Genomic DNA, 15,004 nt, shown 5'->3' with positions numbered 1-15,004 from the left:
AATTTTCAAGTATATGTATTTCATATATATACATCCTCTCTAAAACCATCATACAGGTCTATGTGTAATAAGTTTTACAAAATTTTTAAGAAACACAACCCACATCTCAAATAACAGTAACATTTAAAAGTAAAACTAAAAATTAAATACTGCTCTGAACCAGAAGGTATCTGTTTTTTTTTACAACTAATTAAAAGGAGTAGGTTCAAATCAAACTTTAAAATATATCATTAACCATCAACTGAACCGCTGGAAAGATCTATACCAACAGTTAAGAATACAGTATTGCCATTAACCACAGGAATGGCTTGAGACATCTTACTCACGCTAAGGTCTAAACGTATGCAATTAAAGCCACCACATCAACCGTCCATATTAATCACTCACCGATTTAATTAAGGTAAACCATCTCGTCAGAAAGCTCGCCTCTTCCCTATTTCTTAACATTATCGACTTTTAATAGTTCACCGAATTAGTAATCACTTGTTTATGGCATTATCAAATGTCTAAGTCCAGCATGTGGCAAGGTCAGTTATAGACATGCCCTGATGGCATGTGAAAGGAGGAATTTAACCAATCAAAGTGGTCATCGAAAGAGCAAAACCTATTATCCCTTTCTCTAGACACTCCTGGTTAAATTCAAAGTGACAGGACAAACCAGATCAAAACTAAACAGCGCTAGAAGCAACATACAAAATCCTAATGAACCCTTAGAAATCCAGGTATCGATTTGTCAATATCTAAGCTCAATTAGTCCTTTCAGAACAAAATACCTCATGAAGTGACAAGAAACTAGTTTGAGGTCTGGGATATGAAAAGAATAAAAGCAGTCACTTCGTATTGCTCATTGCTAAGTGCAGTCATATCTCAACCTGGAGATCTTGTGGGGATTAAATAAAGATGTATGTAAGTACCGATCTACTCAGCCAAGGAGCTGGCACAGAACTAGTGTTCAGTAAATGTTAGTCCTTCCTCAAATCTTTAAGAATGCAGGCGTATCAAGTCAAAGATCAACTGATGGTTTAAAAAAAGCAAGTCAAAACAAAAGAAAAACCTTACATGGTGATACAGACAACACATCTCATAGAACTCAGTAAACAGGATAGTGAAAATAAAAAACAGATACTGAAAACATTTCTCAATGGCTCATCCTTTGTGGTCATTTTCAACCTTCCTGTTTCGTGGAATTGTCTTTAGGGATGAGCTTTGACAAGAAATAGGCCAAATGCAAACTAATTCCACTTGAGAGGGAAACTCAGAAACGCCTGCAGCAGGTGAACAGTTTCTCTCATAAAATCTTCCCACTGGGTATACTTCAAGCTTTCAGCAATTCCAGTTTCCAAACAAACCAGCAGCACAACCATAAAGCTAATTTTTTCATTAGAATTGTTAAGTAACAGGAGTTCAATTTATCATTCGCCTTCTAAGAGAAAAGAATGACTTCCTAACACAAATAATGTTTCTTTGGTTCTAAGAAAATGCAGCTTATTTACAAACTGAAAGGTGTAATACTGTAGTGAAGTTTTTTTATGGCTCAAGAATGAAATATTTAAGAAATAAAGGAACGGAAAGAACAGGACTTGGCCTAAAAAGTCTTGAGATCAAGTACTCGTGTTGCCATTTACTACATGGCTTCCAGGAAGTATGATATGATTACTTATGATATCTGATACCCCTCAGTGCCCCTCTCTCTACGTATATGTATATACACACACATGTACATACCTATACATATGTACCTTTATTAAATAACACAGATATATCTTCAAAGTTGTAGTGATTTAAGGCCCATTATGAAACAAAGGGGGGGGGGAGAATGTGTGTGTATGTCGGGTATTCTGACCCTGAACATCATCCTCAGTAGTGAGGGCATTTACACAGCCTGAATTAACCAAGTAAGCCTTTAAACCCTTACAATGAAACATTAAAATTCAATGTGGCTATAATCTCTTCCTTACAAAACATGGACCCAAAGAGTCTGGCTTCAAGTATGGTTTAAAAAAAAAAGAAAAGGCGAAGTGTATTATATTCACCACCCAGCTCTTCCATATGACCACATAAAAAAAACACAAATGAAAACTCACAGGCCCATTGTAATACATTGTACCACTTCTGAATGCAACACTTAGCTCAGGCTTACTACCCTGACAAATAAAGGAAAGCACTTTATGAAGCCAATTTAATTGGGAGGTGACAGAAAACATACAGCCATTTTCTTTAGCCTTATCATTGAATTGGCTTCAGCTCCAATCTCGGGCAAATCCCACTCAACAGAAGAAATTAACCAGGTCAGCAGAACAGGTGCTGCGCTGTGTCTGTCAAGGGCCCGGCATCACCACAATTACTTGCACACAATGAAGCAGTAATCTTTACAGATCATCTCTCCCAAGAAGTATATTGGGGAGGGAGAGGAAAACTGAAGGGAGGCAGGGGGGTGGGGGGAGTGGGAAGAAGAAGAGGAGGAACAGGAGGCAAAGAGAAAAGGCAAGAAAAGAAAATGAATGTGCAGCTGCCTCGCGGCTCCGCAGATGTCGGGACGTGATGTACGAGGCTAGGATAAGCTGTCGGAGCCCGCTGCCAAAGAGTGGCAAGTGATTAAAGCCCGCACAGTTCTAAGCACCATATTTAGAATCGGCGGGGTTTCGAGACTTGCACCCATTCCTTGCTGTGCTGCCAGATGTTGGCAACTGGTCCAGTTCCTACTGACTGTGCACGGACGGCAGCAGTTGGTACAGCGGCAAAGCAATCTGGAATGCTTCCGGAGATGCTATACATTAACAAGTGTCACCCATCATTCACCTTTACAGAAGGCTGAAACAACTCCAATTTGCTGCCACTTCCCTCTTGGGAAACGGCCAAGATAAAGTTGCGCCTGGCAGCCCCATTTGTTTCACTCAGGTGTTTCAGCTGCCTTGCTGACCTCTATTAGTTTAAGTTTTAATTTAGATTAACCCCAGCACCCCAATTAACCAGCAAGGGGAAAAGCTAAGATGTGACTAGTCATAACTCTGAAATCAGAATTTATCGAAGGTAAAATTATTAATTGGGATGAAGGGCCAATCAAGTAATGCTATTTTTTTTTTTAAACAGACCTGCAGGCAAAAAAAAGATTTAAAAAATTTTTTTAAAAATCTTTCAGACTAAGGACTGCCAGTGGAAGCAACTTCTCCTCGGTAATTTCGGTTTATTTTATTAAGCCTATTTAATTTATGATGCACTTTCCATCGAACAATACACGCTTCAATTAATGAAGACTGGAGCATTTCTGATTGTCTCCCATGATCTCACACAATTATACAGTATTAATATCCCATATCAGGTACTTCCTTAGACACCCTAGAACAAAATAGAGTTCCCTACTCTTCTGACAAATGGATATAATAAGAGAAGAAGAGGAAAAAAGAATCAGGACCTCTGACTAGGAACACCTGAGGACACACCAATCCTCTTTCCCATACCCTCTCATCATTACTTCTAAGGCTCACTTACGGCAATAATTTCACCGAACATCGCAGAGTGAATAGAAAGATTATTATTTCTCTTCTTAGGGCAAAGACTCAGAGCTATCCCCTATACAGAATCACCTGTTCTACTGGCCTTGTAGTGTAATTTTCCCCACATTCCTTCCTTCATATTCCAAATACATAACACGGTCATCATGGCTAAACCTTCAACAAGCAGTTGTAAATTTAACACAAAAGTTAACACACTAAAAATTCAGCAGAGAAGAAAAGAATATCTCGGTAAGTAATGGCTCAACAAAAGCTGGTGTATCACTGCTGAACAGCATCCTTGATTCTCCAGAGCTAGAAAGGGTACATCCTAGAGCACATTTCATTAAGTATGACTTATCAGGAGACCCAGGATTACAGGAAATTATTTTAGATCTTTAAAACAGCCCAAATGTTTAGTCTACCTTTACAGTCACTAGCATCATTAAAAAGAGCAGCATACCAGCAGATAATAATGTCAGGGAAAGAACTGGGGGACATTTGGGAAGAAATATCAAGAACTGGCCACATTTCAACTCCTGCCAATTCTGTCTGTCTTCAAAACACTACACTATTATTATAATCAATAGTAGCAGACAATCTCAATACATACTTACTGATTTGAACAGACACGTGCACCTGCACACATGCGAGCACAGACACACACACGCACACACACACACACCAAAGACAAGACGCTTAATAGGCAATAGAACCAGAAGTGCAATTCAAGGACTCTGGGAGCCCAGCCCTTTAGCTCCGTATCCCAATCTAATAGCAACAGGACAAGAAACCAAATAACTAACAAAAAGTCCTCTATTAACATTAGCAAAAATGGTTGAGAAAGAATAAAGCACTTCACTCAAAGAAGGTGCAGCTGTTTTACAGTTACTTTACACTCTGCAGCAACCAACAAAGTAGTTGTAGCCGTTTTCATTTCAAAAGGAAAAATACAACACAGAAGCAGAACAACAGGAGTGCCTGGCTAGCTCAGCTGGCGGAGCGTCAGACTCTAGACCTCCAGGTTGTGAATCTGAGCCCCACACAGGATGTAGAGATTATTTTAAAAACATAAACTCTTTAAACAACAACAACAACAACACCAAAAGACTCAGAACTACACAGTAAGTCAATTCTAAAGATAGCACTTCTAACTCCCTGACTCTATCCTCCTTCCAAAGTAAGCCACCTTTTGGTCAGAGAATTCTATGAGCTAGTTTTAAAATGCTAAAACTGGGGGCCCCTGGGTGGCTCAGTTGATAAGCATCTGCTTCAGCTCAGGTCATGATCCCAGGGTCCTGGGATCAAGCCCCACATCAGGCTCAGCAGGAAGCCTGCTTCTCCTGCTCCCACTCCCCCAGCTTGTGTTCCCTTCCTCACTCTCTCTCTGCCAAATAAATAAAATCTTAAAAAAAAAAAAATGCTAAAACCTGATGTGTAACAGAAGAAAAGAGTGTAAAAATCACACCTGGTGGTAAAAGTCATCGTCATCAAAGATTTCACCATCCAAGTCCTTCAGGTGGGCATTGGCAGGGGCTTGAGGAAGGATCTCCTATATCAAGGAGAAAAAAGGAAGGAGTGAATTCAAAGGGGTTATCAAAGTAATGTAGCTACTACAAATAATGTGTATTAACAGTCAAAGCAGCTTTCCTTAAGATATAAAGAGCTGTTAAAATTAAAGAACAAAAACATTCCAATAAAAAAGTGGGCAAAGACATTAATTAGGCACCTGACAGGAAAAGAACCACAAATCATCAATAATCATACAAAATATGTTTAACCTCCTTCAAATTAAATACATGAGAACTAAAATGAGAACACACCATTTTTCAGCTCTAAAACTGGCAACACTCAGTACCAGAAAACTGAACTGGTAGAAATGGAAATTAATGCAACCTTTTTGGAGGCAATCAGTAACATCTATCAGGATTTTTAAAATGTGTATTCTCTTTAATTTGACATTTCCACTTTGAGAAATCTATCCACATGTTCACACAAATACACGTATTATAAATGCTCATGAATGTTTTCCTATAGCACTGCTTCTAAAGCTAGATACAACATAAATAGCCACTGTTTGAATAAATTATAGTAGAGTACACATCCACACAATGGAATACCCCACAGCCTAATATTAGGAAAAACGAGATAAATCTCTATGTAATGATTTGGAAAAGTACCTAGGAAAAATTAAATTTAAAAAACTGTTAAGATTTTATATAGAGTATATAACATTTTATGTATGTAAACACACATATATCCATCCCATTTCGTTAAAAAAAATAGAACCATGTTTTATATATGTGTGTGTGTGTGTGTGTTCTATGCATATATAGTTATATGAATAGAAAATGCCTTGTTACAATTATGAACACTGGTTTAATCCGAGAAGAATTTCACTTTTCATTTTAAATTCTTCTGAACATTGAAAAAAATTATCAAGTATGTATTTCTATAAATAAAAGTTTCCTTTAAACGGAAGAATTTGTTCCAATACTGGATCCTTTCCTATAGGATCGAAACGTCGGACATAGAGCCTGAAGTACACACTTCCTAACTACTACATTTCTAGAGAAGTAGCTTTAAAATTGAATTTTTAAAAACTGGATGACAAATGCTTCCGTTACCAGACTCATGTCAAACTCAAAAATAAGAGAAGACTGCACACAAGTTAATAATAGCTCCATTTTAAAAGAACTTTCTCGTCCCATAAACTGTTTCTAGTAAATTTACAATCTAGTAAAGTAGTGCTTTTTTCCCTTTCTTTCACTACCTTCTTATACCAAGAGCAACACCTACAAGCAAGTGACCAGATTCTTCAGCTAATTAGCCTCACAGAAACCGCTCCCTGTAATCGCCCAGCATCACAGAGCTCTTACCGGCTGTCCTGGCAAACTCTCCGGGAGAGGCTGCTCTGCCGGTTCAGGTTTGCCAAGAACTCGGTAGATGGAGCGCTTGGTCTGTGTCCTTCGAAGTAATCTTTCTTTGTCCATCAGAATATGATCGATCTGAGTCAAGATTGAGCGTTCAAAGGCACCAAAACCCTGCAACAACATTAACCAGTGTCAGATAATGCAGAAAGTCTGTGCTGAAGGCAGCTACATTGGTTTCTCTATCTTTCTGTGTCAGCAGAGAAAAAGACAATCCTCCTTTCAGAGGGACTTGGTGTTACGACTGAGTTTGTGAATGGCTGTAATTATTCTCAGGAAAAAAAAAATTAGTCTAAGGCAGGTCGTATACCCAGGGATTAACTCTCACACCTTTCATAACTGTTGAAAAATCCATTTCTTTCAGTATTTTGTATTCCCAAATATTTGAACACTTACAAGGCCACAATTTCTACAACAAAATATTCTTTTTTTTAAAAGATGTCATTTATTTATTTATTTGAGAGAGAGTACGCGTGAGAGCGCTCGAGCAGGGGCAGAGGGAAAGAGAGAAACCCGAGCAGACTCCTCACCGAGTATGGAGCCTGATGTGGGGCTGGATCTCTTGACCCTGAGATCAGGACATGAGCTGACATCAAGAGTCAGAGGCTTAACTGACTGAGCCACCCAGGTGTCCCCAAAATATCCTTTCTAATAAAATTAAAATCCCAGGTCTGAATGGTAGGAGTTCAGTAAATTTTTCTGTAGAAATGACTGATTCCTATTACGTCATGACATTATCCATATCAACGAGCTGTAGTTCCAATTTCTTAAAACTGCTTCAGGTTGCCACAAACTCTGTTACACACACACACACACACACACACACACACACACACACTTGCCTTCCCCAATTTTCCAGAAGCCAGCTTGGTTTTATCATGCCACTTCTGAAGTGTACGGTTCCTGTAGACGGTAAAGTCGGCAAATCGCTTCGCCATGAAGCTGGGATAGTCCTCCAGCTCCAGCTTCCTCTTTGGTGGGGGCCTTCTCTGCTTCCTCTTCTCTTCTACTAGCTCTTCATCTTCACTGGAAATCTCCTCCTCACTAAAAAACCAGTAAGAACATTAAGTTCAATGTAAACAAATATTACCCAAGTCAAAAGCTAGGCTCACATGAAGTCCAGAGTATTTAGGCCTTCCCTATTCTGTCTACATTTTAAAAACCACCACAGATGTAAAGGTGGCGTTTTTTGTTTGGAAAGAATGTTCGTGAGGTCAATCAAAAACTCAAGTAACTTTTCAAATAAATATAAAACCTACTGGCTTCAAAATATTTTTTTGGAAGGTAAGCAAACCGTAAAAATAAATGAGGTTGTAAAAACATTATTAGAAATGCGTATGAACCAGGCCTATACTGTTACAAGACAGTCTTTAAAAATTAAACACATAATCATACTTTTATGACCTTAATCCCCAGATCAATAAGGGAAATGTGTCTCCCTGTAATCAATTGTTCAGGAAAGCTGAATAACATTAGCTGAATCAAAGGAAGAGAGTTGAATGTGAAGAAAACTCGAACAGTGGGCAACTACACTGCAACAGGCAACTGCTCGGAGAGAGTAATACAGCCTCTATCAAGCCGCTTATACTCACTGGACTACCCACCCCAACACGCTGTGGGTGCTCAATAAATGTGAGCTCGCTTGTTGTCCCTCCAACTAATTCAGTAAAAAAGAATGGAGCAAAGGACAAGCCCAAAGGAAAAAAAGCAAGCAGGTACCATATACAGCAGGTTCAAACAATGGGTGGTGGAGGAGGGCTGTGGAAATCCTTCATCAAATGTTGACAACTTCAGAAAAAGTAAAGTTTATTCCAATCTTATCTGAACATCTTCCACCCTTCAAAATAACTGCTTCTTCCCCTCACTGATAAGGAGACGGCTGTGACCAGCAATCCCATGCTATTGGCACAAAGTGCTTCATAAGCATTAATTAAGAATTAAAATTAAGGGGCGCCTGGGTGGCTCAGTCGGTTAAGTGCCTGCCTTCAGCTCAGGTCATGATCTCAGGGTCCCGGGACCCAGTCCCGCATCAGGCTCCTTACTCAGCAGGGAGCCTACTTCTCCCTCTACCTGCCACTTAGCCTGCTTGTGCTCTCTCTCTCCCCTCCCCCATCAACAAATAAAATCTTCAAAAAAAAAAGAGAGAGAGAGAAAAAGAACTAAAATTAAGGGGCGCCTGGGTGGCTCAGTTGGTTAAGCATCTGCTTTCAGCCCAGGTCATGATCGAGCTCCACATCTGGCTGCCTGCTCAGTGGGGAATCAGCTTCTCCCTCTTCCTCTGACCCCTCCCACTCATGCGCTCGCCTGCTCTCTCTCAAATAAAATCTTTAAAAAAAAAAGAATAAAAATTAAAAACGTGCTTTCATCTCCTAATTTTTTAAAAAAATATTTATTTATGTATTTATTTATGTATTTATTTATTTGCGCTGGGGAGGGGCAAAGGGAGGAGAAGAGAGAGTCTCAAGCCAACTCCACTCTGAGTGCGAAACCTGACACGGGGCTACCTCTCACCACTCTGAGACCACAGCCGAGTTGAAACCAGGAGTCGTACACTCCACTGACTCACCACCCAGGCGCCCTTCATCTCCTAATTTCAATAGGTCTGAAGAAAAGGCAAGCCTCTTGCGGAAGCCCACAAAGAAAAGCAGGTACAAGTAAATATAAAAATGGAAAACTTAATTCCCAATTCGTGTGCCATCCTGGCCACCAGTTAAATGTAAGAAGGTGCTTCTGTTTTACTAACAGTAAGTCTGATATCTGCCTACAGAAGAGTTGGCTTTCTTTTTGAAAAATGATGGGAAACTACTCAGATTAAAATAAGCAGCCCCATAGCTCCATTCCTTCCTTACCTCTCCGCTTTGGGCTTTGTCCCATCGACTAAGTACCTAGTGTCTGGGTACTGGAAAAGCAACTCTTCCTGAAGATCTGCCAGTGACCTCAACAATGCTTTAAGGGCTTTGTGACCTGGAAAATAAAGCACAGAGAAGGAACAATCAATTACCTACAATTCTCCAAAGTAGGCAATGCCTGTAATTCAAGACTCCCGAGCAGTTCTGGCCAGGGTGGGGGGCAGGCAAAGGGCAGCCGGGGACTAAGAACTTTCTGAAACACAGAATTCCTGAAAGGAAATAATTCCAGTGCGTACTTCACAGGCTTGTTGTGAGGAACAAGTGAGGTAAACATACGTAAGGTGTGTACGAAAGGGTCTGCAATAAATTGTGAGTTCTTAAATTCAGTAAGATTGACAAACTCCTTCCCTGCCTGTCACCATAACCAATCGTTTTTCCTATGGTGTTAGTTTCTACAGGTAACCCATCGACCTCCTGGATTATCCCTCTATCAATCAACTCCTTAAGCAATTCCTCCTCTTCTAAAGAGCACAACTTTGTCCTGGGACCCCTACTGCCGCCACCACCACTGCCCTCTCTCAGATCTCACTTGCCTCTGCTTTGAACTGCCATCTCATACATACAGTCTCCCCGCACATATTCCTATGAAAAGTTCTTGTTCACGTACGAAACCCAAGCTAATGACTTACTATTTGCAGTACTGAACTGTGTATTAAAATTTTGCATATCAAGAACATGTTCTTAGCTGGTTCTCCACATAGCCGACGGAATGCGTATGGAATACAGCTGGTCAGGATTAAGTACACAGTCTACGGCTAAGAACGTTCAGGAGAAAAACTGGCCCTCTGAGAACTGAACTCTTACCTTCTTTATCAGCCTAATCCTGCTAAAGGGGCTAACTAGACACTGATAATCACTGTTTCTGCGTTGGTAGCACTCAGACGTCTCTCCTATTATCGAGCGTCCACATTTCCAGCACCTGCAAGAAAATCTCCACGTGGATGCTCATTACTCCTCCAAATACACCACGTCAGAACCAGAACTTTGTTCTTCCTAAGATTTCTCCCTTGTCTGATTTCTCTGTTTAATGTGTTTTCATAGGCGATCACTGACATTTTGGTGCCCTTATTCGATGTATTTAATCCACTGCTAAATCATGTGACTTTCCATTCTTATTATCGGTAATGGCTGTCGAATCATCTCTGGCCATGCTTCTCTCACGCCTTCCCTCTTTCCCTTAAATAACTATAACCTTCTCACAAGCACCCCTACTTTCATTTAGCAATCCCTACATTCATTGTTACTTTATATTCCATATGGACTTCAGCCCACACAAACTTCAGTTAGCATTAGCCACAGTTTTTAGTGCCTTCTCTAGAAAAGGTTATATCTTAAGAAACAGAGCCCATGTTTTCCAAAGTGAAAACACAAACCAATTTTGCATTTGCAAAGTAGTTTTCAAAATTCCCAAGACCTAACCTTGAAAATCTTATGCTAAGTGAAATAAGCCAGTTGCAAAAGCACAAATACTGTGTGATTTCACTTACACGAGGGACCTAGAACAGTCGAATTTACAGAAGCAGAAAGCAGAACGGTGGTGGTCAGGGGTGCAGAGGACAGCGGAATGGACATCTGTTCCTGTTCAACGGATACAGAGTTTCAGACTGAGATGATGAAAAAGTTCTGGAGATGGATGGTGGGGATGTTGGGATAGCCATGTGAATGTACTTAATGATACTGAACTATATACCTATAAATAGTTAAGCTGGTAAATTTTATGTCATGTATATTTTAACACAATTGAAAAAAAAAAACACTTTAAGTGTTTCCAAAGCAGGGCATAATAAATAATTCTACCATCCCAGTTCATCTCTGTACAGAAAAAAATCATCTATTACCTTTCAATCTTGAGCCTAGTCAAAAAGAACAGGGAAAAAAAACAACGGAATATTATTCAGCCTTTAAAAAGAAAGAAATTCTGACATGGGCTACAACACATGGATGAACCTTGGGGACATTATGCTGAGTGCAATAAGCTAGCCATAAAAAGATAGGAACTGTATCATTCCACTTATAGGAGGTACCTAGAGTTGTCAAACTCATAGAGACAGAAAGTAGGATGGGGGTTACTAGGGCCTGGGGGAGAGGGGAATGGAGACTTGTTTAACAGGTATAGGGCTCTAGTCCTACAAGACGGAAAGTTCTGTAGATTGGTAACACAACAATGCGAATACACTTAACACTACTGAACTGTACACTTAGAAACGGTTAGGATAAATTTTTGAATCCCCATATTGTACACCTGAAACTAATATAACACTGTATGTTAACTATACAGGAATGAAAATTTAAAAATAGATTTGGAAAATGAAAAAAACGGTTAGGATAAATTCTATGTTAGGTAAATTTTAGGTTATGTGTTTTTTGCCACAATGAAAAATTTAAAAGGGGCACCTGGGCGGCTCAGTTGGTTAAGCGTCTGCCTTCGGCTCAGGTCATGATCCCAGGGTGCTGGGATCAAGCCCGGCGCTGGGCTCCTTGCTCAGCAGGGAGCCTGCTTCTCCCTCTGCCTCCCTCCCTGATTGTGCTCTCTGTCAAATAAATAAATAAAATCTTAAAAAAAAAAAAAAAAAGAACAAGAAAAGCAGGTGCCTGCCCCTTACTTCCTGTAGGTGCCATGCATCCATGATGTAAAACAGGAAATCAGGAGCCAAGCGGGGGGTGAGCTGCAGAGCAGTCTGTAACGCTCATAGCTGCTGGCCCCCAGCAAGCAGGTCATAACGTGACTCTCACATGTAGCTTAACCAAGAACTGTGAAAACATCCAACGAAGAGACTGCTACTTTTAAGGGCCACTTTCAAGTAGCTATACAAGCCTTTTTATTTTGTTCAAGTCAGTTTAAAAAAAATCCATTGCAGATATATTAGACAGCATATCAATCCAACAAGAAAGCAGAGAGCCAATATCAGTAAATCAAAGTGTGCCTTTCTGTTAATACTCTCTCATATGTTCTCATTTTATACACCCCTTCACCCAGTCAGAAAGTAGCCCTGAAGTATTTAAGCTCCATTCAGGGATAGCACCACCATGCATCAAAGTGTCAAGAGACCTACCAGAGATGAAATCTGCAATTCTGTGCTTCTAACCACACACACACACACACACACACACACACACACACACACAAAAAGAAGAAGAAGAAGAAATAAAGAAAAAGAAAAAAAATGTTTATCAAAGTAAAGTCACCAGTGACCAACACATGGACAGCTTCCTCTAAAGAGATAGAGAAGAAAGAACCCAATTCTCATTTCTTTGCAATATTAGGGCCACATTTCCTTCCACTAAGGTTTTATGTAAAATCCGAAGAGGCCAGACAATCCTTTGCTGGATACGGCAGGCCTCCTCAAAGCCACAGCTGCCAAGAGCGAGGAAAGACTCTCCTGGAGACTCAAATCCGACAGTGGATTCTTCCCAGCCAAAACACAAAACAAAACCGCAACGAACCTTCTTTTTATCATTCACATAGGACTGAATTCTATTTGTTCAACCCTATGAAAAATGAAGAGAATGGAACCAGCAGTTTCTAATTCACCGTTTATTTTTCTCCTAATTACTGTCAGAGTTACAAGTTAAAAAAAGCAGCAGAGAGGCATATACTTTCTCCTCTCCCCCTTGGCACGTGGCCACAAAACAAATGGAGACTGTCAAGGATATATATGTTTATTTTGTCCTACATGGTCCATTTCCAGAGGCCTTTCCCTTAAGAGCAGATTAAGAAGGACATACGCCTCACCATATTATCAAGATACAACCTGAGCATCTGGGCACCAGCTTTAGGAATAATTTTCCAAGTAGAGAATCAATGGAAAGAGTGCTTTNCTAAGGGTCAGGAGCCCTGTATTCTAACTGACACTATTACTGACTAGTCATTTTATACTGAGCAGACCAATTTAATCTTCGAGTCGCAATTTTCTCATCTGTAAAATGTAGATAATCCTTCGTCTGTGTATCTCACAGAATTTAGGTGGAAAATAATAAACATGTTTTTATATATTAAGGCATGTCATACATTTTTAAATGCTGTGGATATGGAAAGTATATCACTATCAAAAAAAATCACCATCTTTCACGTGGTGAAAATCTCAAGTTGTGCTTGTACTGATCGACAGTGCTAGGACTGAGCTAGTATTCATCGATTCCTGTATTAAGTATTCACTTACACGCTACCCATATGCAAGCGTTCTATATATAAAATGTCACCAATCTAAAAACCATTTTCACCTAACAGCTTTATTTTTCTCCCTGATTCATCTTGGCTGTGCAACATAAACTTGGAGGCAGAGAATAAGTTTGGACATAGGCACAGTTCATTAATTAGATTATAAACCAATAAGTACAACTTCTGGCAAGGGGATTGGAGGGGGGATGCAGAGAGTGAATTTATAACTAAAATAAAGCTTACCTTATCAGTTTTTAAATATCTCTACAGTTATTTTAAAAATAAACCTGAAAACATACAATAATTTATGTACAAGTATACATAAATTCCCACATTCCTATTACGCCAGATAAATACAATGAACTAGAATAGAATGTATAGATTATGAGAGCATTTTTTTCCCCTTCAAAAGTAACTCTAGAACCAGAGCTAAACTATAGGTCAAAATGACACACGATATATTGGCCTGAGAACAATACTTTTCATTCAAATCCACACACGCCTGCCACTTGCACTAGTCATCCCCGGCAATTAATCCCCCAAGAAAGACGTTTGATTAAATCTTTTCAAGCAAATCCTTTGCTTTGCTTTTGTTAGTTCACTTCTTGTCAACATCTATTAAAATATGCCTTTAATTCTCCCACAATCTTAAAAAACACCGATTCCACTGTCTTCAACTTTAATCAACTGTATGGCCGGCATTTTTCATTTCATAATAATGTGCTGCTTGGAATTCAAGAGGCAGGCTCAGCATCAATCATCTGGTAAGAATTTTTCCACTGCAATAAATATGCAAATGAGGAGAGCCAGTCAGTCGTATTTCAGGCCCGACTTGCTAGTGTTTTAAAAAAGACACAAATTTATTAATTGCCGGTGGCCAGAGGAATCCTATTACTTTGGGCATTGATTACAAAGCTGTGTGAGTGATTATTGTGCAACTCGCGGGCTACCCAGGCATGAGGAAAAATTATTAAAGCAAGGCAGAGATTATCAACTCAGAATAACAATAAGGCTTAACATTTAGGCCCTAACTTCTTCAACAAAGAATTACGTGAAGGCCCCACTGTATCATAATTCCGAATTCTGTCAGTATTACTGTTTGGGCTTGTTCTATATTCCCCAAGCAGAATGGCGTTGCCAGTAAGAAAGAGTACTGCAGGTTGCAAATTCCTGAACACCAACCATACGGATGAGCTGCTATCATCTCCAATGTGTGTCCACCTAGACTTCGTATATTTCCACGTATGTATACATATATACAGTGTGTGCACGTATGTATTCCCAGATCTGGATAAGTGATGTGTTACTATGAGGGCTGTGGTTTTAACTGGAACAGGATAAGGAGTTCTGTCTCCGTGTGTTGGTTGGCTGGTTGGTTCTGCGGACCGAAAGCAGAATTTTTTTAATGGTACAAAACCACCAGCAGGATAACTTTTCAAAGCAGAGCATGGGGACTGATATTCTAAAGTCATGACGGCTAAAGCCAAAAGCAGCCTTGGGTTTCCATACCTCAGG

General features: G+C 39.7%; 1 protein-coding gene across 2 annotated transcripts in view; it reads right to left on the bottom strand.

Annotated features, from left to right (window-relative positions):
• AATF (apoptosis antagonizing transcription factor) overlaps window positions 1–15,004 on the bottom strand; it is a 102,600-nt gene that overhangs the window by 56,844 nt on the left and 30,752 nt on the right. For both annotated transcript variants that reach the window (XM_008695590.2, XM_040640951.1), the window contains 4 exons: window positions 9,271–9,385; window positions 7,264–7,465; window positions 6,371–6,535; window positions 4,960–5,043 (listed from right to left, as the gene is read on the bottom strand). In XM_008695590.2, coding sequence (XP_008693812.2) covers window positions 4,960–5,043; window positions 6,371–6,535; window positions 7,264–7,465; window positions 9,271–9,385 — 566 coding nt within the window. The remainder of the gene's footprint in view (window positions 1–4,959; window positions 5,044–6,370; window positions 6,536–7,263; window positions 7,466–9,270; window positions 9,386–15,004) is intronic.

Source organism: Ursus maritimus, unplaced genomic scaffold (genome assembly GCF_017311325.1).
Source record: "Ursus maritimus isolate PB19 unplaced genomic scaffold, ASM1731132v1 scaffold_24, whole genome shotgun sequence".
Lineage (NCBI taxonomy): Eukaryota > Metazoa > Chordata > Mammalia > Carnivora > Ursidae > Ursus > Ursus maritimus.
Note: the sequence above shows the minus strand (reverse complement) of the source record. Positions and strands in the feature narration are given on the sequence as shown.